This window comes from Sinocyclocheilus rhinocerous, unplaced genomic scaffold (genome assembly GCF_001515625.1).
Source record: "Sinocyclocheilus rhinocerous isolate Xijiao unplaced genomic scaffold, SAMN03320098_v1.1 scaffold78, whole genome shotgun sequence".
Classification (NCBI taxonomy): Eukaryota; Metazoa; Chordata; class Actinopteri; order Cypriniformes; family Cyprinidae; genus Sinocyclocheilus; species Sinocyclocheilus rhinocerous.
The window spans coordinates 898,203-923,801 of NW_015637122.1; the positions used below are offsets into that span (position 1 = coordinate 898,203).

Genomic DNA, 25,599 nt, shown 5'->3' on the forward strand with positions numbered 1-25,599 from the left:
AACGAAGCAGATATCGTCCTCTTTTGGAAGACCAAACAAAGTAGTTTCGCTTTCACAACGAAAAACACAGCGTCTTCACGGCATGGCGTAACAATACTACAGCGAGAATAAAAGTTACGTCTTCTTTCTTTGCGTGAACATTTGGGCAGTGTTATGCAAATCTTCCCAAAGAGCGACGTAGGTATGTTGGTGCGTGTTAACTTTTATAAAGAATATCTCTTTGGATTTGAGACTTTAGTCTTTGCAACTTTACAGATCTTCTTTATGCACCAAGAGCTTGTAACACTCCAAAGAGAAAGGAAAAATTGAAATCGCATCATATGACCCCTTTAATTTATTAGGTATTAGGCATTAATTTACTACACTGTGTTTTAGGAAGACTCTATTACTGACAACAGTATCAACAGGCTATTAGTTAACTTTATTTTACCTTTCCGCACTGGTAATCATGCACAATAAGACTAGGAATGTGTATTAAGAAATGAAAAAAGGTCTCATCTATATTCAAAAATCCATTTTACATTGGGATTCTTGAGAGTCGCACTTTCATACAACTAATTGTTTCACACTAATTATGTTTAATAAGGTCAGGCGTATTCAAGACTTCATTGTCTGGTGCATTACACCATCACATCAAACTGGATTATATAATAAATGCCTATTTTTTGATTAATATAATGTGTACAGAATTGAGCAACTGCCACTGAGATGAATGAATGGGAATACAGTTTTCCCCAGGTCTTAAAAACCTCCAAAGATGAGCAGTTGAAGTGTGGAATGGATATTTGGCATGGCCAGGCCTGCGTAGCTCACCAATATACTGTACATTCATATGAAATTTACATAGAGACAACAGCTTTGCTTGTGATACTGTGAGTCACTGTACTGCTTTTCATGATCGTGTCCTTTTTTTCCCAGTATGACACACCAATTGCATTTCAAACCCACTGATAAATTGTTGAGTCACAGTCTGCCAAATGCATCTGCTTCACTAGACACAGAGAGCAGCTGAGTGTCAACTAAATCATGATTCAGTCTTCATCAAAGATGTTCCAACATGTGCTGATGTGATGTCACTTTCTCACTGGGTCATGCCTTTGTTGGATATTCATGTCAGTTGTTTAAACATGTCACTTCCTATTCTGTCACAAGGAGACGGTTGTCAAGTTGTGACAAGATGTTACAAGCCTGAATACGCCAGCTGAGAGACTTGAAATGATATATATATGCTCAGAAAATAGCTTTGAATGCATGCAAGTAAGAGGGCTGAATGAAGTAATTTACAGTAATGAAATGTAGTTTTTCAGGCTGTTCTTTTTTCACTGGCTAGGGATTTCATATCACTTGGGTCCTTTGGTTTTTAAACACATCCCTGCTAAGTATGCATTTAATTATTTTCAGTTAAAAGGAACCACGATACATAGAAAAACACAAAGATCCCCTGTGACAAAAGCAACAAAAGCAAAGTTTCTATTAGAGCGATATTTCATTATCTCTTTAATTTCTACTTTGTTTGTAATCTTATACAGTACAAGGGGGCATGTGCCCACTCAGATTTTTGAGTCAAGTGGATTTTAAATGCAAAATGCATCTTTATTAATAAGGTTGTGCAATTGCTGTAGGCAGAAAAAAACAGTCTAATATGCTGTGGCAGAAATACAATAACAAAAGCAAACATGCAACAAATGTGGCAAATAAATAAATAAATTAAACAATGCATACATACATAAATGTATGGATCACTGTTTGTCAAGATCAGTCGTAACTCTGTTTATTTAATTATTATGTTTACTAAAATTAAAAGTTTATTTTTAATTTTGGATCGGGATTTGAAGCCAGGTCCCATTGCTTGCTAATGAAATTTGTAATGAACTTGTCTAAACACATCAAAAATGTATAAAATAAATAATTAATAAAGTACTTAAAGTTAGTGACTTTTTTTCAAGTCTAGAAAGAAAACAAATGACATAATTCCACCTTTTTTATGACATGGCAAAGTTACTTCAGGCTGTCATTCAATGGAATAATCACAAGATGTTTATACTACTACTACTACTACTACTACTACTACTACTAATAATAATAATAATAATAATAATAAGTCTTGAAAATATTATTGAAAATATTATTGTGTGCCCTAATTCAGGAAAAATGCAATTTCATTATCTATCTATCAATCAATCAATCAATCAATCAATCAATCAATCAATCAATCAACCAATCAACCAACCAACCAACCAACCAATCAACCAACCAACCAACCAACCAACCAATCAATAAATCAATTAATCAATAATGAAAGAAAGAAAGAAAGGTGAAGGTTATGCCAAGTTCATGACATTAAAGTCATTAAAAATATATTTAAACACATTAATACAAAATATTTAATTTCTAAGAACATGACACATTTTAAACATTTTAAACATTATCTTAAACATCATTATGTTTCATGTACCATTTTTGAAAACGTTATATGGCAAATACTAGAGACTTTTCTGTCCTCCAGACAATCTTGATACTGTTTCCAAAACAAAACCTTCCCCTTTATTTATTTATTTATTATTTATTTTTGTCATCTTCTTATCCTCTTTTTCGAGTGCTTTTTACTTCATTATTTGTAGCTTCTCTAATTCCCAGCTCTTTGCACTTATTTTTACTCATTACTCCATCATCCCTTCAGCACTTGCGGTTTCTTTATTCCTTTTCCCACTGTGACCCAACACGGCTGATCTCTCTGATTTGCAGCAATAGAGGCAGAGCTGATTGGATTGTGTTTTATGTGTTCTCAGTTGAGTGTACCACCTGTGCGTGTGGAATGTGCCACCTGCCAGTACATTTACTATGACAGCAGACAGTAATCACGCACCTGATGGAACATACGGAAATTGTTTGACCTTAAATCTATTAGAAGCCATTAAATATACACTGATAATAGAATCAATTATGTTGAATTCACCCATTTTCATGCATGAAAAATGCCCAAATCCATAAAATCCAACAGACCTTTCTGCTACAGTGGCCGAAAGAGCTCGACACTCTGCAAATGAGAAAAAAAAAGAAAAAACACATGCAAATAGAAAAACACCAACAAATGAAGAAAACATCTTCATCAGTTTGACAACACGTGCTGCAAATACTCACAACACAACCATATACAGAAACACTCTGCAAATACTCGCAACACAACCAAATACAGAAATGTGCTGATCACAACGGAATGTTTAAGTGACGAACTTGGCTGGGACATATTTATCAATGTCTGCTCTGAAGGGTGAGATTTTTGTTTATTTTAACATCCTGATCATATGATTCCTTTTTTTTTTGGATATTAATAGTCTAAATAAGCTGATGAAATACACAATTACTGTAACTGTGAAACGTTATGTAAGCTGGCTAGCTAATTTTCACAGCTTCCCCTATGAAATATAACCATGTTTTACTATTGTTAAACCATGTTAACCACAAATTAACCATGGTTTTGCTACACTGACCATAGTTTAACCATGGTATTTGTACATCTGTGGTTATACTGTACAAATGATAATCAATATGCAAAAAAAAAAAGGTTACTACAATTTTACTATAATAAAACCATTGTTAATTTTCATAAGGGTGTTGGGGTTCCCTTGAAAAGTTTCCACTTTGGTCTGTGCACTTGCAATGCTTTTTCGTATTTGGTCACATTGTGTGTATTTGCAGCGTGTTTCTGTATTTGGTCGCGTTTTTTGTATTACAGCGTGTTTCTGCATTTAGTCGCGTTTTTTGTATTGCAGCGTGTTTTTGTATTTGGTTGCGTTGAGTGTATTGCAGCGTGTTTCTGTATTTGGTTGCGTTTTTTTTGTATTGCAGCATGTTTCTGCATTTAGTCGCGTTTTTTGTATTGCAGCGTGTTTTTGTATTTGGTTGCGTTGAGTGTATGGCAGCGTTTTTCTTTATATGGTTGTATTGTGCTGAGCTCCCTCGGCCACCGCATTCTACAGACCTTTTGTAGCAAAATGATATTAAGTTGCTTCGTGCACATTTCGTGACACTTTCACAGTGAAATGTCCAGAGAAATTTTCAATGGCATTAAAAGCATGTTCAGTTATATACGACACAGATGAACATGAATCTGGCAATGATTACGTTGGTTGTTGTACATATTGCAGCAGTCCAGAAATGAAATGCACATCGCAAGTGCAGTGCTGTACCAGGTGAGCTACTGAGCAAGTTTACAATGTCAGAAAAGCCATATGGAGATGCAAAATGTATTAATCAATGTCAAAATGTATTCATTCATAATATAGTATTGCTATTAATTGATAATCTGCCCCTGTAATGATAATTTGCCTGAAAAGGAATGCTTGTTGTTGGTGTTTTACACGGACTAGTGGTCATTTCAACTGGAAAGTGCAGTAAATTGTATGTATAGGTGCGTTATTTCAGTACGTTTTTCCTATGTTTCCTATGTTATTTGAGGTATGAACTGATGCTTTTCTACCTTCCTCTCTTTCTGACTCATAATCAGACTGTCAAATCATGTTTCCTGTCTTTTGCTCTCCCCCGCAGAAGTGGCCCGTTCCCTCCCTTAGTGTGTGGGAAAGCAAAAATAGCCCTCTGCAATTGTGTATACGGACATTTGTATTAACAAAGGTTGATTAATAATGGTATTATTGAGTATTGAGAGTTTCGAAAAAAAGCTTAATCTCAATTTACTTCAGTCTTAATGGCTTTCAGTTCTCTGTAGTGGTTTGACATAAACTCAAGAAAAAAGGTTGCATCACCATTATTTTTTGGATCATTTATTATATTTTAGCTCATAATGCAGAAATATCCCCTTTAGCTACACATCTTGTGTTATTTACAATGGACTCACATGTAAACTGTGGAGTTATAAGTCCCTGCTGTTCCACTGAGCCTGGACTGCACCTGATCTGGCTCGACTCAACCTTCATTGTGCCAAGACTAGCCAAATCGGTCCAAAAAACAAAGAGCTGAATGTCTAATGTTGGTCACATTGAATTATTTCAATTAATTGTGTTGGGAGTATTTTTCTATTAATATTACATTCTTAAAATGCAGACTATAAGTACACCTAAGTAACTAATTCACGGTGCTGTCAAAATATTGCTGTTTGTTTGAGCATCCCATCCAGTACCTATTTAGACTATTTTTGGAGTTTTCACTTAACCAGTGGGCTGCTCTATCTTTAATGCTCTTATCTTTATCTTTTTGTGTTTTGATACTTTGATACTGATGCACTTATTGGAGCTTGACAGACACAGTCACCATCATCTCATCTGACATTCATCTCCTTTTGTATTTTATCAATGAAAAACATGACCAAATAGGTTTGAAGTGACGTTATATTAAGTTGTGACAGAATTTTCATTGTTGGTCAACAATTCCTTATAACCCTTGCCATTCGTATTGGGTTGTTCTTTGCCTTTAGCCCGAGAAACTGGGATAGGTTTAAGTAAGTTGACTAAAAATATTATCATCTACTCTATTATATTTTTTATATGCTCACATTTTTTCCCCATTTGTCAGTTGCTTTGAATTCTTTGACACCTGTTAAAGGATTTCCCCCCATTGTTCATCAAATTCACCCATTTAATAAATAAATCAATAAATCAATAATTTTAGCAAAGGCCATCATGCTCCAGCGAGAGAGTCCTTTACTGAAATATATCTCCCAAGTCCAAATGTAACTCAGCAAAACAATATATCAATCCCAGAATCCTCTGCACTATAAACATAAGCCTCATTTGAATCTTATAAACCTTTTTTATCTTTCAGCCTTTTATTGTTCCTTTTTCAGGAGTACTAGATGCAGACTCTTGGTGTGAAAAACAAAAACAAAAAAACAACAACAATGCTATTTATAAGAGAGCATGAGTGGCTATAAAAAGAAGAAGAATTAGACTTGCAGCATTGCTCCATTTGTGTCAAAAAACTGTAGAGCCCAATGCTTTTATATGGGAGTGCTCATGTGACATATTTTATGTGCTTCATTATACTTTGTCACCTCAACAAAAAGTGTATTTTTATGTGTATGTATGTAATGTGTCTGAATATAGCTACTTCCTTGTGTATATGTGAGTAGAACCTAAAATTCATGTAATGAACTCAAGTGAAATGTCACTAGTCTGTAAATAACAGCATCCTGGTCTTGCTTTGATGAAGAGAGGTTATTTATTTTCTTCTCGGCAACCCTTTATTTTCTTCTTTTGGCCTGGCAGCTTGCCGTAGCCATCCATTACCATAGCACTGACGCCCGCACTTCAGCATGCTCATTACTGATGCAGTTCGTTTCATTCACACATCATGTGCCATCAGTCAGGTCAAGGGCTTGACCTCCATCCGTCAATCCACGAATCAAGCTTGCAACTGTTTCTGTTTTTCAGGGATCTCCAACAAAGCTCCTGGAGAGCCAATGCTATCTCATGGCCAATTCGTACGTATTTTACCAGGTGGCTAATTCGTACGAATTTGTACTAAATCACTTGTACGATTTTGTACAATTTATGTGGTGTGGTCCTTCGAACAAATTCCTGCGAATTTGCCACCACATAATATATTAACGATTTTTCATTTTTATTATGAATTTGTACGAGTGAGGTTGTACGAATTAGCCACCTTGTCAAATCTGTACAAATTGCCGTGAGATTGGGTTGGGAGAGCTACCTTCCTGTAGACTTCAGTTCCAACCCTGCTTCAACACATCTGTCAGTTATTTTCAAGTAACCCAGAAGAGCTTTATTAGCTGGTTCAGGTGCGTTTGATTAGGGTTGAAGCTGAACTCTGCAGGATGGTAGCTCTTAGGAGCAGGGTTGAAGACCTCTGCTCCTTTTTATCTTATTTACACACATTGGACACTATGCTATCTCATGCTGTATTAAGGTAAACGCAAGAAGAATGTGTCTATGTGACTTGTGTTCGATCACAGTCAGAGCTCCACAGTTTTGTGCATTATAATAGTGGAAATGAGCGTTGAAATACTAAAAAAGCTAAAACAGAAAGTTCTGGTAGTTTCATATGTTGTATTTTACACACTAGAGAAAGATGGGACAGGTCAGACACTTCCCACACTATTCAACTAATAGATTGATTTGTGATTTGTGCGACAATTTGTGTGACAGTGATTTGTGATTAGTGCAGTTTTTAAACAATACTTTCACTAATGAATCATTAAGGTTCTCTGAACCTGTTTGGCCAATTCATTGAAATAGAGCTAATAGTCATCTCAGAAGAACACATTGAACATTCCGATGGCAAGTTTTACTCTACACAAGCACTTTCAGCAATCTAATCAATAAATATATTGCATGTACACTACTAATGTATATTCTAAACCAAACTCAAGGAAATTCATAACAGTTTCACATTTTGGCCAATTGGTGGCTAATTTCTTTGAATTGAGATTATCTCATTTGCACTTTTCATGATCTGCTGATGTCCCACTGATGGTTAGGTTTAGGGGTAGACCTTCATGCTTATTATTTATGTATGTATGTATTTGTTTATGTATATATATAATAATTATTTTTTTTTTTATACACCCCTTTTGAGGATGAAATAATCACTGGATTTACCAAAGTATGCAAAGTTAACTTCAGAGGCTGGTTTATGACTTCCACATCATTATTTTGATTATTATTTCATTATTTAGTTTTTCGTTGTAATATGGACATATGAAAAACAAACAAACTTTGATTGGTTTACACGTGGGTCAGAATCAGGGGTGTTTCCTCTGAGAAAGCAAGAGAGGCAATGCCTTCATAAAACAATTGGGTGCGAAAATAATCAACAATACAAAAATAAAACAATGGAAAATGTTATGAAATATGACTTTTAAAAGTCTATAAATCACTCATTTTTTCTTAAGTGACACTGTCCAACAGCGACACCAGTCACAAGTTACAGCGGGAGGCTGTTTCTCTTGCCTCCCCTGAGCCTATATTGAGTTTTAACAGACCTCCTAAAGCATGCGTTGGGTTTGGTGGGCGCTAACTTGAGAATGAATGGGGAAAAGTCACATGAAAGGAGGCAATGCCTCCATTGCACTGTGATTGGATACAGTTGGTTATGACTGCTTCACGTGATAAATTCCATCAATACATGTGCGTTACGTATCCGCTTAATGGTGTTAATCATTAAATGATGGTGTTAATGGAAGACTAATTAAGCAAACAACACACCAGGATACACTCCAGCATGTACCAGACTTTGCCATCTAGTCAAAAGTCTGCTTATTTTATATTTTCATAATTCATTTTGTTCAGGGTTCATTATCAAACATGAGCTATTGCAGATGTGTTATAACCAGAGATCTCATATATTCAGTCATGTCGAATAGTTTTTCTAAGAATTGCAAAAATTGTGATGGTTAGTCAGGATCTGAAAGCACATGTGTAGCATAATAAATAGTAAACTTTAATGAAAACACATTCTGCATTCAACAGATTTCCGGCAGGGTTGAGTGGTGAATGAATTCACTTTGAGCCATGTTTATCGCTTAGTCAATATTCATCCTATTGGGTCATGGCTTTAAAAAATGATCTATTCCCTAGATGTAATGAATGATGTTCAAGAGTAATCTAGAAAGATTAATTACTGATGACATCAGCACTTTTGACTAATAACTGAGGTAGGATGTCAATATTATAATACTTCTGCAGTCTCATGACCTCTGGCTATTTTTTTTCCCTGAATGTTTCTTTGTTTTTATGTTATACAAATGATCAAACTCCTTTTGAAGCAAACCCAAACTTGGAAGTGCCTTCTTTGCAGCATCCTATTACCTGATAGTACACATAATAAAATAAACTGCATCATTTATGTGGTTGGTTGGTCAGACATTTTATTGGTGGACAGTTTTTGGCCAGAATTATACGCAGACATTGGTTATTCAGTTGCACAAGGTCATGCAAGCTTGGAGAGAAAAAGTAGGTTATAGTAATGACAGGCAATTAGGGATAATAATAGAACAAGAGAAAACATGTCAGATTTGGGAATATCACAAACAAACAGTAAAAGCCTATCTGAGAATGTTTAAAAGGTAGAACCAATAGCAGCAAACTATGGTGTCCTGCCAAACAAATAGATTTTGGTTGTGTCGGGTTGCCATTAACTCAATTTAACTACAAGTGGTAAGAGCTGCACACTATGAAAAGCCACGGTTAGATGATTATACAGAATCTTTCTTATCGTAGGAGTCTCTTTTGCAGTTTAATAATCACACAAGGCCATATCACTTCGATTTTGCAGGTCTGAAACATAGAACCATGAAGCCTGGGGAATAAACATCAGAAGGCTCTCTAAACCCACACAAAACATAGTGCCTTTCTGCAATTATTTAATCCTTCATAGGATTTACATCCCTGTAACGGGTGATGTTAATAACTGTGGATGACAAAAGGCCCCTGTTAATAGGCCCCTGGCGTATGGGGTTCTCCATAGCATATATGGAACCCCAGGGCATGTGCCACAAATTGCAACATTTTCAGTAATAATATGGGGCAGATAATTGTGGTCAGTAGTTTTTAGGATAAATTTGAGGCTGCTGAAAGAGAAATCATATTTCCCTTCTTCAGGATCAAAGTACCAGCTACAACAAAAATCTTAAAGGGATAGTTCACCTTAAAGGGGTCATATGATGTTGCTAAAAAGAACATTATTTTGTGTATTTGGTGTAATGAAATGTTTATGCGGTTTAAGGTTCAAAAAACATTATTTTTCACATACTGTACATTATTGTTTCTCCTCTATGACCCGCTTTTCTGAAACACGTCGATTTTTACAAAGCTCATCGCCTGGGAATTTGGGGCCTTAGGGGGTGTGCCACAAATTGCAACATTTTCAGAAACATATGGTGCAGATAACTGTGCTGAGAAGTTTTAGGATAAGTTTGCGGCTGTTGAAACTGCATGATACAGCTTTAGAAATGATGTGTAATTTACATGTTAAAAAATGCATTACAAAATTACACTTGAACTCTGTTGTATGGATTTGTAAGGAATTACTTGCTAGATGGGATGGTGCTTATATAGGGCTGATACAATTTCCTCTCAAAAGCCAAAGTCTCATGATAATTTATTTATTTATTTATTTATTTTTTTACAGGTTGCCAAGAGTGCAGTTGTAGTCGAAATCATACATATTGTGGGTGGATAGGGGATTGTAAAAAAAAAACAACCTTTCTTTCCGCAAGTACTTGAGCTGATTCTGTGACAGTGCGGGGGCAGGAGCAGCAGGGAGTCGCATACGCACAGAAAAACACACACACACAAGCACAACACACACACACCCCTCAGAACTACAGGAGCACAAATTCATCCCCCACATGCTCACTAATGCCTGCACTGTGTCGCAGTAGTAAAGCCAGCAGTAGTTGGTGCAGTATGCACAATTCCTATCTATCAGAGGTGAACTAAGAAAGGAGGAGGAAACAGAGAAAATTCTGGGTACTTTGCCAGTTTTAAAACCTCTCCACAGTTTGTGTCTCTCCTCAAAGTTAATCTGCTCTGCTGTGATTCCCAGGAAATGGTGGTGATTGAGCTAGAAAATCTCACAATTTTTAAAGTTAGTTATTGTTTTATACTCACATTTTTTATATTTGTAATTATTATTATTATTATATCATTATATTTTATATTTTACAATTTATTTATTTTATTTATCATTAATTTGGAAAAGATCACTACATAACTAAAATCAAATTTGCCTTCATTGGGATCAAAGTACCAGCTGCCAGTTGCAATAAAAACCTTAAAGGCATAGTTTGCTTTAAAAAAATAAAAAATAAATAAAACCTTTGTTTTTAGATTTCAGATTTGTCATGACATTACAATAATCCCATACTGGCCACATATTACTACCTATATAATATCTGTGTCTTAAATTTAACATGCTTTTAGTAGGCCCTATCAAAGGTTTTGGGTATATTGGCAAACATTTTGTTGGCAACAGTATCGACAGACCGACAGAGTATCACAGAATTTGTCATTCAACTTGAACTGAAATTTGACTAGGATCACTAAATTTCTCTGTGCCCTGTAATAAATCGCACATTAAAATTGAAGAACTGTTTTGTATTAGCCATGTTACATTGTAAACATAAAACATGAATTACTATATTTTGAGCTGTAGCAGAAAAGAACATTTTTGAAGAACAGGAAGGGTGAACGCAGTGGGGAAATAAATAAGACAGAATGAAGGAGATGAGAGGAATAGAAGAGAAGAACATTTTGACACTTTGCTAAGCCAACTGAGAATTGAGAAGGTCAAAATTACTAAAAAAAATTACACTGAAGTTGATGACAGAAAAAAATAGGAAAGGATAGAGAGAGAGAGAGAGAGAGACAGAGATATCATCTAAGTTTAACTGAAGCTTCAACCCATATAAATACACAACACTTCACTTGCTTTTACTGCCATTGTACACACACATTCACACACCTTGTATATAACATTGTGTGTGTTTGTGGATGTTTAGTTTGTGGTTGTCTAGTTTACACTTACGTATTCTGATTTTACCAGCAGCCCCATGACTCCTTGCCCCTGTATGCCTGCTTTTACATCCTCTCTCCCCTTCTGTCCCACTTTGTTTTCTCTCAGTCTGTCCTCAAGAGAACAACGTGGCTGCATTTGATGAAAAAAGGCAAAAAAATAAATAAAATAAAATAAAGAAAAAAAAAAGAAAAAAGAAGAAGAAAATATCAACATAATTAACCAGTTGCTCCCACTCAAAAAAAATAAATAAATAAAATTAGACAATGAGCACTTAACACTGTCTATTTTTGTTCCCTATAGCTTTGCCACCTGCTGAGAGGAAGCTTTATTTCAACATCTATTATTCACAGCTTCCACTTCTTTGGAACTTTCAGATAGAATGGATTACGATTCTTCTTCAGTCCACTAGAATGACTATAAGTGGCTAGGAATCGTGAAATATGGAGCACAGTTTCTCTTTGAATGTGAAGTCTGTAATTTCTGCCCCCCTAGCCGCACCAAACAGACCTATGCCTTTGGTTGGCCAAACAGGTTGTTTTATCCCAAACTGGCATTGATTGAGCTATATTGCTTTGTTGGTGTGTTTAAGATTTTCAAACAAATAGAGCAATGTTTTGAGGCCAACTAACTGGCCAGCCCTGGTTGTATAACCTAGTTGAAGAAATTGAGAAACATTGGTCCAGTCTATTGTCATAAGTCTTCTTCTTCTAATATATAACTTATATGAAGAATCATCCATTGCTGAGCCTAAACAAGTGTTTTGTTCTTCTTCTTGTATTTAGAGGATGAATGGATTAGTAGTATTTTCTCCCTGAACAAGCTCTACACTTTTTACTTTTATTCCTCCAATCCTTCCCCCCTTGAGGATATCCTGTGTGCATGTGCCATGCTGCATACGCTGGCTGTAATGTTCTGATTTCATGCTCACTGACTCCTGTCTTATCGCCTTAGCCATTTCTGGAAGGAGTTGATTTTTATCACCCCATTCAGTCCTGCCGGTGAGGCCACAAATGCATGTTGAAATAAGATACCACAAACCATGTGCAACATGGGAGTCTTGTGAATCTTATTTTCCCAGTATTGCTAGATTAATTCCTGGATAAAAGCTTTTAAACCCATGTCGTGTTTAAATATTTTGTTAGTGGGAGGTTTTATTTTGGGTGTCCCTATACTGTATATCACTGGTGTCCACCGGAGAAGCAAGAAAATATTTACTATTTTACAATGGCGACAACTCAGTTTTGTTTTGCTGGAGAAAGCACACAAATCTGCTTCAAATTTAGTGAGCTGCCTTGCTATCTACATTACTGCCTACTATATAGACACCTAGCTTTGAAGGCAGTGTTTTAACCACAATGGAACCTCATAAGTAACTGATTTCAAACATTCTACTTGGCAGCAACTTTGACCATCACACAAATAGCACTCCTCATTTGAAGAACAAAAATGGGAGATATGCTAGCATCTTGAGTTTGATGTTAGCATGATTCTGTGCTAACAACCCAGGGCTCTAACAAGCTAAAAAAATGCATGCTACAAACAAATATTGGTTAGAAAGGTCATTTTTATTGAGTTTATCAATATGTTTTGGTATCAAATGGGATAGGATAAGTAGATTTATAATATCAACATTTATCTCAATTTGTCTGGCAATTTGGATTAATTTTCCCCAATGCAGTGTTGCCTTAGATTTTGGCCAAAAAGTGTCTTAGAAGATCTTACCTTTGAGAACTGCCAAAGGAGTGGGTTCATGATGCCTTACAATGTTTTCTAACTAGGCACCTCACTACGTTTTGGAGTTGCCATTCTGCTTTGTCCACTAATTCATACTAAATTCCTAAAAAATCCCCTTCCCTCCGAATCTCTGTGCCATCCTCGCTTGGTGTTCTTTGGGTAAACATTGCCTATCAAACATCAAATCCGATTCCATTTACAATCAGCAGCTTTTTGCTTTGTCGCCCCCATTGCCGTGTCATCTGGATGGAAATATAATTGAGTTTCGCTGCTTCATGCATACATTGATGCCAGCAGAGCCTTTTAAAAGCCTGGCTGTGTGCAGAACTCTGACTATGACCTGTCCTGGTCTACTAGCACTCTGTGATATTAGACTGCGCTAAGACAAATGCATAAAGGCCTTGAGTGCTCCTAATGCCTCTCAGTGCCTCACACATACACAATCACACTCATTCGCGCTAAAAGAAAGAACCATGTGAGTGGGTAGAGGGCGCAAGGGACTGAAAGGGTAGAACCCAGAAGGAAAAACAGGGGTGGATATAAATGGAGAGAGTGATCGAATGTGACATGGAGAAAGAGGGAAGTTAAAACAGAGAGGGTGATGAAAGGCGAGAGATCTACAGTCTCTTATTAATATCAGCCTACCACTCCAAAAGCAAAACAAAAGCCCCTACTGTCAACTACATCCACATTTTTTTAAATCAAAAGGCTTGTAGAGTCTTAAATCTGGGGCTTCAGGTAGGCCACTGGCGGACTGGACAACCCTCCTTTCCTTCATGGGTAAATGAGCCCATTAAATTCTGGTACAATTTGTCTTCTTTAAACTGGAAAGGAAGTTCATTTTCAGAAGCATGACATACCACACAAAGGTGCACTTAGGCATACTTTTTAAGGTATTTACAGAAGCTGCATTTACATTGAGCCTAATATTTTGAAAGCTTTCTTGGCACATTTTTAGATATGCTAGAAATTGTGACAATTATGGTGTGTCATGCTGAGCTTCCTAACATCTGCAGTCAGCTGACTGTTGCTTTCTCTGACAGAACCATTCAGAGGGCTCAAAAGCTTCTAACTGTTATGGCAAAACTGACACTAAATTGACAGTAGTTTGTAGATGGGGCTCCACCGCAAGTTTAGTAGGGGGTCCAAGAGATTTGCAGGAGTTAGCCTGAACAATTCCAGAGCTACAGCAGGTCATAGAACACCACCGCAATAAAGAGCAGTAAATGTACCACACTGATAACTGCATGACTGTGTCTGTCATGTCTGTGTGTGTCACATGTTGGGTATCGCAAGTCACTGTGTGGCCCACCCTCCCCCTCTGGTTGTCTGGTAACTCTTGAGTCCATCCTGGAATGGACAGTAGGGGCTTAGGCCCCGAGACAATCACTTCATCTCTTTCTCTTTGCCCTGAGGGGCACAGTTGATGAGAGAAAAGGGAGGGAGAGATTGACATTGACCCACCCCTAGGCCACACCCCCCTGAGCTGGAGGACAAGGTCACATGGTGCCTGGGCTGCAGGCTGACTCTTAGTTTTCTCCTCCTTTCTGCAGTGAAGAGCCACCCTCCCCTTCTCCCATTGCAACACCATCACCTGCCGCATCGCCATCACCCGGGGTGACTTCCACCAGTGCCATCCAGCCCGAGGTCCAGGTGGCACCTCAGGTTGCAGGGAGCACCGTGACATCTCTCGATACAGGAGGGGGAGATGGGAAAAGAGATGGAGGTGAAGCACAAGAGAGAGGGAGTGCAGAGGTGGAGAAGGAAGATGTGAGGGTACAAGAGATTGAACAGGAGGAAGAAAAACCCCAGGCTCAACCACCACAACCAATGCAGCAAGACGTTAAAAAGGAGACAGAGGAGCTGGAAAAGGAAACAGCAAGTACAGGAGGCACAGGAAGGAGGCCAAGCTTGCATCACACTGCTTCGCCAATCAGAGTGCAGAGGAATGGAGCATGCTGCCACTCTACAACCTCCGACTATGAACTCTCGCTCGACCTCAAAAACAAGCAGGTAGGGAGCAAGGCACTGTGGGATTGCGGTCTTGAGGATGTGTGAATGTATGCTTCAGGCTCTTGAGGATTGGCTGTTGTGCTTCGGATGGTTGCTTTTAGTGGCTGAGTGTGTTGGAATGTGTTGAAGTTGGTAAAGGCCACTGGACCTTGCTGGAAGGTTTACAGGTTGATCATCCATCCTCATCTCATACACATCCATTACTATCTCCATCAGCTTTCTAACCTATCACAAGGCCAACACGGAATCTGCACTGAATTCTGTGGAATTATGGTAAAGTGTGTGAAACGTAATTGAAGAGTATTGGAGGCCATTCACTCAAGGTGTGTTCTTGCATTAAAAACACCTAAATGAAATTGAACAGAATGTGCATTTTTAGCCATATCAACTACCATACACCAATAAATACAAAGTTATTAAAACAATTTGAAAGCATTTAAGCTATTTTTAACTTGGCACAGAGTTTTAGAAACCAGGTACTTATGTCAACAATGGTGGGGGTGGGGAGGGGGTACACAGATGGAATGCAAGAACACATTCTTGGTAAATTACCACATACACTTCAAATTAGTCACAAAAAATGCAAGGGACAGGATAAATCTATGGAGCTTTCTGTAAAATTCACAGATTCCATGCAGGCCTGCCTGTCATTCTTATTGCATTGTTTGGGGACCGAATATCAATCGATTAGCAATTTGCAACTCTCTAGTTTTGTACCAAAACCCAGTTAACTGCCTACTTGAACAGCTTTTTAAGAAATCATACATTTATTTATGCTCAAGAGAAACTGCTGTTCCAGAAGGTAGGCAGCATGCTTATGCTTATATTATGTTAGCCTCATTTGGCCAAATACTAAAATACACTGCAACAAGCTCAGTGAAAAGTCCATTCTGAGATGGTAGGTGAGTCAAGTAAAACATCAATTACAAATTTTATATGTATTCACTATTTTTTCCCAATAATTATGTGGGCTCTGTATTTTTTCACTTAGTATAGTATCACATTGTTAGCTCAGCAAATTTCTAATTTCAAACTTTATTGGAGTTGAGTCTCCTTTTTTTGTGCATTGTGCAGAATTGCTGTCTATACAGAATGATCCAAATTAGACACTTGTTAAGCTCCAGGATACAGCCTATGTAGGCAGTAGACTGCATGTCAGCTCACTATGTTTTGGAACAGAGTTATATCTATACTGGGGCTCAATTAGAGCGCAGACATGTTTCTTTTCAGAATTTAATGCTGAACTGAAAACACCAAGGCAGCCTCATTCAGGGGGTATCAAAGGTTTGAGAGGGGTACATTTGAGAGATGAGATGACAGAGATAGAGAGGGCAAAAGCGACAGCAAGGGTGATGGATGGGAGGAGAGGATGAGAAAAGGTTGTGTTGTCATGGTAACACAGATGTTCTCTTAAAATCCCCATCCTTCATTTGTTGTCATTTTCTTGCTGAGGGTTCATATTGCAAATTGCATTCCACACCCCCCACTGTTTTTGCTCAGAAATATCTAATAGAATTATGTTGGCATTACAAAATGACAGTGATTTATTCTGCTTTTAATATAAGTACAAAATCAAATTATATTTAAATAAAAATTAATTCTGAAAGAGTAGCGTTACAGATAATTTGGCAGAAAAAAACAAACTTGATTACATATAGCTGGGGACACAAAGGGAATTCAGGGAATCTCGGAATGCTAAGGTTTTGAGGAGGTCCAATTACAATGAAGTAATTCAATCTTAAATGAAAATAATTAGAATGATTTATAATAATAAATAATTAGAGTGAATTTTAGCAAAGATTCTAATATTACAAACACATTTTTAATAGATGTTGGGAAGCATGCTAAAAAACATAATTACATATATATATATAATCAAAGTAAATTTTAAACGAAAAGTTATATTTAATTTATATATTTTAAATTAAATGAATACATTAACTAATATTTAATTAATCTAATTAATTTATTTATTTTATTTGGGTCAAGTTGTCACTATTATTTTTTATTCATTATTATTCATTTTATGCAACACATTAAATTGAATTACTGTTCAATTTAAAATTGCTAAAAGGTTGTTTGTTGGCAGGTTCACATTGTGAGAGGTTAAACCATGCAGTGTGACAACATACCCAGCTAATGAATGTAAGAATTGTCTTGTAATTCTGCAGTATTGCATAACACCTCAGATGCATTTGCCTTTTTTCAGGTTGATGAAGTGCTCAGACTCTGCTATATAAAATTGGTTAGTGCCATCCACACAGAATCCACTACCTTCTCCCCTCTATCTAAGGGAAACAAATTATTTATTTATTTATTTTTTTATAACCTAAAAGCTCAGTAAGTGAATGTCTCCTTTTAGTGTATTATGTCAAAACTGTACACTGCAAATTGCACTAATATATAACTGTATACATAAACCTTTACTATATATGTTATTAAGTATTTATTCTTCTCTATAACTTGATGCATTATTCAACATATATCAACAGGTTATTGATGTACAGTCCGAATTTAGGCATTATAAATCCGCTATATAGAATCTTAAATTGGTTAGTGCCATCCACACAGCATCCACTACCTTCTCCCCTCTATCTAAGGGAAACAAATTATTTATTTTTTTATTTTTTTATAACCTAATAGCTCAGTAAGTGAATGTCTCCTTTTAGTGTATTATGTCAAAACTGTACACTGCAAATTGCACTAATATATAACTGTATACATAAACCTTTACTATATATGTTATTAAGTATTTTGACTTCTCTATAACTTGATGCATTATTCAACATATATCAACAGGTTATTGATGTACAGTCCGAATTTAGGCATTATAAATCCGCTATATAGAATCTTTAAGTTAGTCCTTAAGTTATACATCATGTTATATTCAAGGATTTGAAAAGTCATAGGTTCAAATTGGAGTCATAGGATCAGGTAGCGGGTGCATACATGAGACCAAACAAGTATGCAAATACTGCTGGCAGATCTAAAATATTCTCAAGAGCCATGGCCTCTTCCAGGATTATGGTGAAATGTATCGCTGTTCAATAATAATAATAGTTATTATTGTGTAAATTAACGGCATACATGTAGTTTATAAACACATGCTAATTAATTTAGAAATTGGGTATGAAAATGGTAATTTACCAGAAACATCCTGAGTAAACATGCAGAAAATATGGCCAAATGCATAGCTTCTTTTTCTGTAGAGTTTCAGAAGAGGTGCTGTGTATTTTTCAAGGGACTTGTTGAACTTCCCCATGAGGTCCACATTTTGCTACTATAAAGTTCTAAATCTAGTGGCTGAATCTCTACGAAGAGAAAAGGTTTCTTGTATCTTCTATTGAATGAGCGTTGAATCTATCCCTTTTTTATTTCATCAACCATAACAAGTCCACCTCCACAAGCAAATCATCTGTCTGGTCCTCAGGATGGTCAGATAAAACATTACAATACAATATAATACAATACAGATTTGTCAAGACATGATGAGCAGACGTCTCATTTAATGTACTCTACTTTAGATTAAAATTTTGTTGTATCATGACAACTCTCTGAAGATTTTAGCATGGTAATGAATATGGCAATATTAATGGATTTGGTCTTGACGGAATAGATCTGATGCGCTGCTGCTGCTGTTGGTTATTGCTGTTGTTGTAGGTCAGGGGTCGGCAACCTATGGCATATTAATCATTGGCAAGCGAGCAATCCACCTTATTCTTCAACGCGGAAGTAAGTCGTTTTCTGTGAATATACGAGACTTCCGGTCATTAGCCGCCGTAGGAAAATAACGAGAAGAATAGCAAAGTGCAGTAAACGGTAAAACTGTTGGCACTACAAACCAGTGTGTTCATAATTAAGATAATACATTAAAATAATATGGTAAGACACACCAATTTGCAATATCAAGCAGCAAAACGAGTTTTGTACTGTACAGCTAAAAATAGCTGGAAGCAGATGGCACTGGAAGCCAGACCCATAAAATGTACAAATGGCCACGCCCACTCTAATGGGAAAACTAAGGTGGATAGGGAAAACTGCATACAGACATACATTTCGAGGTAATCATTCCTCATAGTCACACAGCCTCTTAGGAGCTATAAATACTATATAGTATACTATAAATACTAAGTGTGAGAATTAATCTGCGCTAGTCTACAGATGTGTGTGGCTCAGGCTGTGCTTTCGCATAGTTTAAGCTTGTTTACAGTAATTAGGCTAACTAAAATAAAACCTTTAAATTTGTAGCTATATATATTAGGATAATCTTTTAAATTTTTTTTATTTTTTTACTATTTTCATCTGAAAAATATGACTGATGGAAAGATAACTGTGTGTAAATGTAAAATGTTAAAATATGCTGTGAAAATGTTGATTGCAGAATTGAGAAACGGATATTTATGAAGATTAATTGCAGCCCATGTCTCACAAGTCAGTGTATTTCAGTTCACCCAAAAAAGTCCATTTAATACCAACATTTTCGAGAAATAATATATTTATTGATGGTTAAAGATGCAATGTAATGTTTACTTGTTTTTATAAGCAAGCATAGTTGAAAGTTATGTTTTATTTTTTGAAAATTTGTTTAGTTCTTTAGCCTATTTGTGTATTTACAATAATTTGTACATTTAGATAATTGCTAAGGAAAAATACATTGTGTATGTGTACGCACCATGGCAAGGCAATTTCGCAAACATTACGGATTAGTATATTTCATTCATTCGCCTGACCCAAACATACATAAGTTTCAAATGGCACTAGCTCAATTAAAATATATAGTATAGTAATAATAACAATGTAGATCTTAGTTGTATTTTAAGTGATATTATAAATCCTGTAAACATATATAAAAGGTAAGATTTGGGTTTCTCCGACTCTCTGCATTGGCATTTAGGAAAAACCAGAAGTATCTTTACCCACTCTCGCTGATCGGAAATCCAACATGGCGGCCACGTGCAACTAGCCCACAGTTAATGCCCATTACTTTATTCACAATTTTTCCAATATCCAAACAATGTAATTTAATGCATTTCTCCATGTGGCCCACAGACAAGCTGCAAACCATGCACATCATGCATTATATGACAAATAACAAAATGACTGCTACATAACAGTGATTCTGCAGAAACACTGTGGATGTATTGTTTAGGCCAAAGAATTTCGATTCTCCTTCACATCAGCATCAGGAACCCCCGTCGCTAAAGTCTAAAAAATGTGCATGTGCTGAAATGAAACGTGAGCTTCAATGCAAAACTAAAAATTATCAACAAAACATTGTCTGTTTTAACATTTAAGGATCAAATTTGTTGAATTAACTGTGATGGACGAACACTTCCAATCAAAATATCTTAGCTCAGTTTACTTTTAAAGGGGTGGTTCACTGGGTTTTTTCTAGGCTTGATTGTGTTTATGGGGTGCAGTCTAACATGTGTTAACGCTTCGTTTTAAAAAAAACGCATACTTTTTCACATAATTTACCTTTATTCCACACCTCTCTATCCCTTCTCTGAGAAACGGCTGATCATTTCCTTCTTTTATGAAGCCCCTCCCTCAGAAATAGGCGATGGGCTCTGATTGGTTAGCTAGCCCAGTGTGTTGTGATTGGCTAAACCGCCTCTAGCGTGCATCTAATCGTCCCGCCCCTCACCTCGGCGGCATGTGCTCCAGTTGTATTGTAAACGACTGCATTGTTAATATCGCTTATCAGTTTGAGCCCGATTGAGAAGCAGAGGATATTATTGAAGAGGATCGTGCAGAACCTGTGCAAGCATGGCTTTTAATGGTAGGTCTATAGGGACTTTCGAACCGCATCTCATACTTTTAGATACGCTGTTATTTGTAAATGCTACTGCTTATGTTAGCTTTTAATACACAGTTTTATCCTGATTAAAGCTTTAATACAGTACAGCAACCCATGTTTAATGCTTCTCATAGCTATGTGAAAAGGGTGAGGGCGTTTTCGTATGCGTTTGGCCAATCAATGTCTACTTATGTCACGATTAGTACCAGTTGTGCTGGTTAGACCCTGCTCCGGAGTAGGAGCTAATTTGGTTCTCGAAAAAGGCAGTCCGGTACTAAAATCGCACCCAGTTCCGGCGTGTGCGAAAACGCCAAAAAGTGGGTAGTTCCACAATTAGTTCTGGTACTATGAAAAGGTTCCCGCGGTGCGAAAGGCCCTTATGTTTTTTCTTTGTTGTTGTGCCATCTAGGGCTAGGCTATAGTCATAACGAGTGGCATGTGGATGTACTGAAATCAAAATGTTGATATGAATGTGGTTGCAGTGTGTGACACTGTGCTATGCACTGACATGTTTGTGTGTGTGTGTACCAGCATTTGTGCTTGATAAGATGAGTATATGCATTCATTTGTACGGTTCTCTGTGTGTCTGCATTATGCCAGTGATCTTCTGTCTGTAGAGGTGTGAAATCTCTCCTGAAGGCAGATAAGGGTGCAGAGTCTGACACTGCGGATTAGTACTAGAGTATACTAGTATCTCTCGGTGGCACACAAACACACACATACAAGCATACAGATTGAACTGAAACATAAATGCATGCCCTAAATCGAAATACAGAAACTTTTAGTAGAGATCTTTATTCAGGGGTTTAGTGTTGGGGAACCGCCAGGGGCAAATTTAGCTAAATTTGAGAATGAATGAATATAAAACAAACAAATAAACGAATTAATGAATGAATAAATACATAATATGAATAGTAAGGTTTTTCAAATATGAAAATATGTAGCCATTAAAACTTTTTTGATGTTAAAACCTTCCTTTAAAATTAAATTAAATTAAATGTGTATTTATATCTATAAGGTGAATTCAATGCCACATTACAAAAAGCAACATATTCAACTAAGTATTCAACTTAGTTGAATAGGTATGGAGTCAGAAAACCACAGCTGTGCTTAATACACATTGCTATTCACACTCCACCACCAATATGTCATTTGGGAGAAATCTCCTATAAACAGCAGCATCAGCTTGGATTGGTTCAATCTTTTTGGCAACAGACCTTTGTTGAAGTGTCCTACAATTGCACATGCTCAAACTGTTACTGTTATAGCTTTGTTCACACATAATATTCCCAACCCCCAGAGCTGACAAATTACCCGACCTGAGGCTGCTGGCATTTTGCCGCATAGGCCTGCACAGATGCATACTAAAAATGCTGATAAAATTACAGCAGTACATCGAAAAGTGCCAGTTTTAGTAAAATGTTGTTCAGTTTAGCATTGACCATGTGCATTACCATTCATTTCATGGCATGAACACAAGTACATACTGCTGGCTGTTGAAGAAGTCTATCCAGTCAGTGGAGTGCTGTACTCCAGTTGTTCATTCACACACATTAGTTAGCTTGCTAGAACCTAATTTTATGTCCAGTGCCACTCAGAATTAGGACATTACTGACTGATTATCTTCACAACCCATTCTAGATAATTCCTGGTTTTTAACAAGTACTTTTCCACTAAAGCCAGGGCATCAGTCTTAGAGTGCACTGTTTATCCATTTTTCCCTAGTATTGCAGATAATCTGTAGCATGTGATGCATTAGGGTGAACTTCTTCTTACTATAATCACTCAGAGAAACCCCGGCTAATGAAAAATGGGTATTCATGAGAAATGGGTCCATATCTCAGCCTACCGTTTTATAAATAGAACTAATCTGAATCCCCTCTGCAAAACGTTCTGACAGACCTTCCAAGCAGCGACATGCAGGAACGTTTGATGTGTTTACTTTCACTCTCGTCTATGAACTGCTGATGTTTGAAAAAAAGTGGATTAGCAAATTTGATGACATGGATGCTACGGAATGTCTTATACCAAAATGCTGCAAAATCACTTGTATTATTCTTATTTATTTCTGAAGATTAAAATTCACAATGGCAACAATTGCAGTTTTCAGTGAATGATTATTGGATATGATGAATAGTATTTATTAATATTAATATTAATATCTATATATCCTTATTGATTTTATAAATCAGTAGTATGATAAAAGCCAGTGGTTGATAAATTTCAATTAATATTTACAATAATAAGAATTTTGAATAATCTGAATCATAAATATTATTCAGAATTACCATGATTATTGCATGATGACTATATATTATATTATATTATAATATATTATATTATTATGACTATAATAATATACTTGCAATGCTTTTTACAAGATAAAATCTAATAATTACGATAATTCCAGCATCACATTAATGAATCATAATTGTCAATTGTTAGATTACCAAGCAACGTTGCAACATCTCTTAGGAATTCCAATGATGTGCAGTCGCAGGTGTGCATTTATCGCTTTACTTTCTATCCTTTAAGAACTATCCTGACTGACAAGGCTGAAATGCTGAGCTAAATGAGCCGCGATCCACTGTCAGCAAAGTCAGCTCCCGCAGAGGGTGTCTGAGTGCTGATAATCTCCCAGATAGCAAAAATCATCTGACCCATCTGAAGTTCTGGTCCAGATCCGCACAACGGACTCGGGCCGGTGTCTTTTGGCACAACGGGCCAATACCGGCACGGATCCGTTTTTCCGGATCTGGACCAGAACTGGGTCAGCTCTGGACCAGATGCGGATTCCGGCTTTAGTGACTCTAGACACGATCTCTCGGAGGCTGATGGCTTCATAGATAACTGCTACAGCATCTCTTCTGTGTGATTGCCTCTTTATGCTAATGAAGGTGTGCCTAACCTCCCAATGAGACCTTTGATTATCCTGTCTTATGCTGATGGCCTCATAAATATACATGTATCCTTGAGACACAAATCAATGCAAATGAGAAACTAATGTCAAGCACCAAATATGAACATATATGTGACAGAAAGCAGTTAAGATCAATTGAGCCAATGAGATTGCATTTACAGAGCAACATTTTCTAGTGGGTGCCCTTTTGATTTCAATAGTGTGTTTCATGCAAAATGTATATTCATATATTTACAGTACAAGAACAGGCAGCTATTTGACATTACATTTAAGAAACAAAATTGCAAGTACATGTTCATTCAGTTGAAAACAAATGTGCTTTTTCACTCAAAATCCTCTCTTTGTAGCTCTTAAATATCAACTTTACGTTACAAGCTTTTTTTAGCCTTACGATAAGCTGACTAATTTTTCAACTTGCTAATTGTAAGGTGTAATCAAAGCAAACGGCAATTTTTTTTAGTTTTACACATTTATAGCATTGATGGATTACCAGTGTATTTAATGATTTCTAATTAGACAACAAATGTAATATACCAAAAAGTCCTTTTCAGGGGAATCATACAGGGATCCCATAGGGATGGGCTTTTAACAGCTGGGTTGGATTTTTTGTTTAACACTTGCCTCCATCATCTTTCTTGTGTAGTTTATGTAGGCCTGTCTTGTTTGGATATGTGTGATATGTCATTTTCTGCTGGGATGGTGAAGAAGTAAGCTTGGACAGAGTGCTGATCCAGCTGTCAAGTCTGATTTGCCTGGGCTGAGTTGATAGGGAGTGGTGTCACTGCTATACCCCCTTCCTTTCCGGCTGCAGTGGTTCCGGAATGATCTCTCTCCCTGGCGCCGCTTAGTGAAGTGATCGGAAACGGACCTGACAGCTGGCAAATGGGTGGATTTGCAGCAGGACTGCATTCGTTACACGCCTTCTTGTCTCTTTGTCTTTTGCTCTCACCCTCTTTCATGCCCCTGCTCTGTTACACACCCCGTTTTCCATGGTGTTCTTACCACACCTCAGGGTTATATAGATCACAGCTATACTTGTGGTTTCTGTGATCCCAGCAATCAAATTTGTCTCTGCATCCTCTCTCTAGGTCATCTCACTGTGTTTCAGCCATAATGTCATTAATCTCCCTAACATTTCCAAGAGCTCAAAACTGAATAACACTGAATGCCATATACCGTTTTCCATGGTGTTCTTACCACACCTAAGGGTTATATAGATCACAGCTATACTTGTGGTTTCTGTGATCCCAGCAATCAAATTTGTCTCTGCATCCTCTCTCTAGGTCATCTCACTGTGTTTCAGCCATAATGTCATTAATCTCCCTAACATTTCCAAGAGCTCAAAACTGAATAACACTGAATGCCATATAGATCTGCTCTATGAAACAGGAGAAGCATCTTTGATTTATTCACCATCATATGTGACATATGTGAAGGTTCATAAGGAATTTATCCTGAATAAATAAGCTTTCCATTGATGTATGGTTTGTTAGGATAGGACAATATTTGGCCGAGATACAACTATTTGAAAATCTGGAATCTGAGGGTGAAAACAAATCAAAATATTGAGAAAATCGCCTTTAAAGTTGTCCAAATGAAGTTCTTAGCAATGCATATTACTAATCAAAAAATAAGTTTT

At 36.8% G+C, this 25,599-nt stretch overlaps 1 protein-coding gene across 2 annotated transcripts in view; it reads left to right on the top strand.

The window, feature by feature from the left end:
- Positions 1–25,599, top strand: part of iqsec3a (IQ motif and Sec7 domain ArfGEF 3a) — a 168,640-nt gene that overhangs the window by 59,760 nt on the left and 83,281 nt on the right. For both annotated transcript variants that reach the window (XM_016563257.1, XM_016563258.1), the window contains exon 3: positions 14,781–15,240. In XM_016563257.1, coding sequence (XP_016418743.1) covers positions 14,781–15,240 — 460 coding nt within the window. The remainder of the gene's footprint in view (positions 1–14,780; positions 15,241–25,599) is intronic.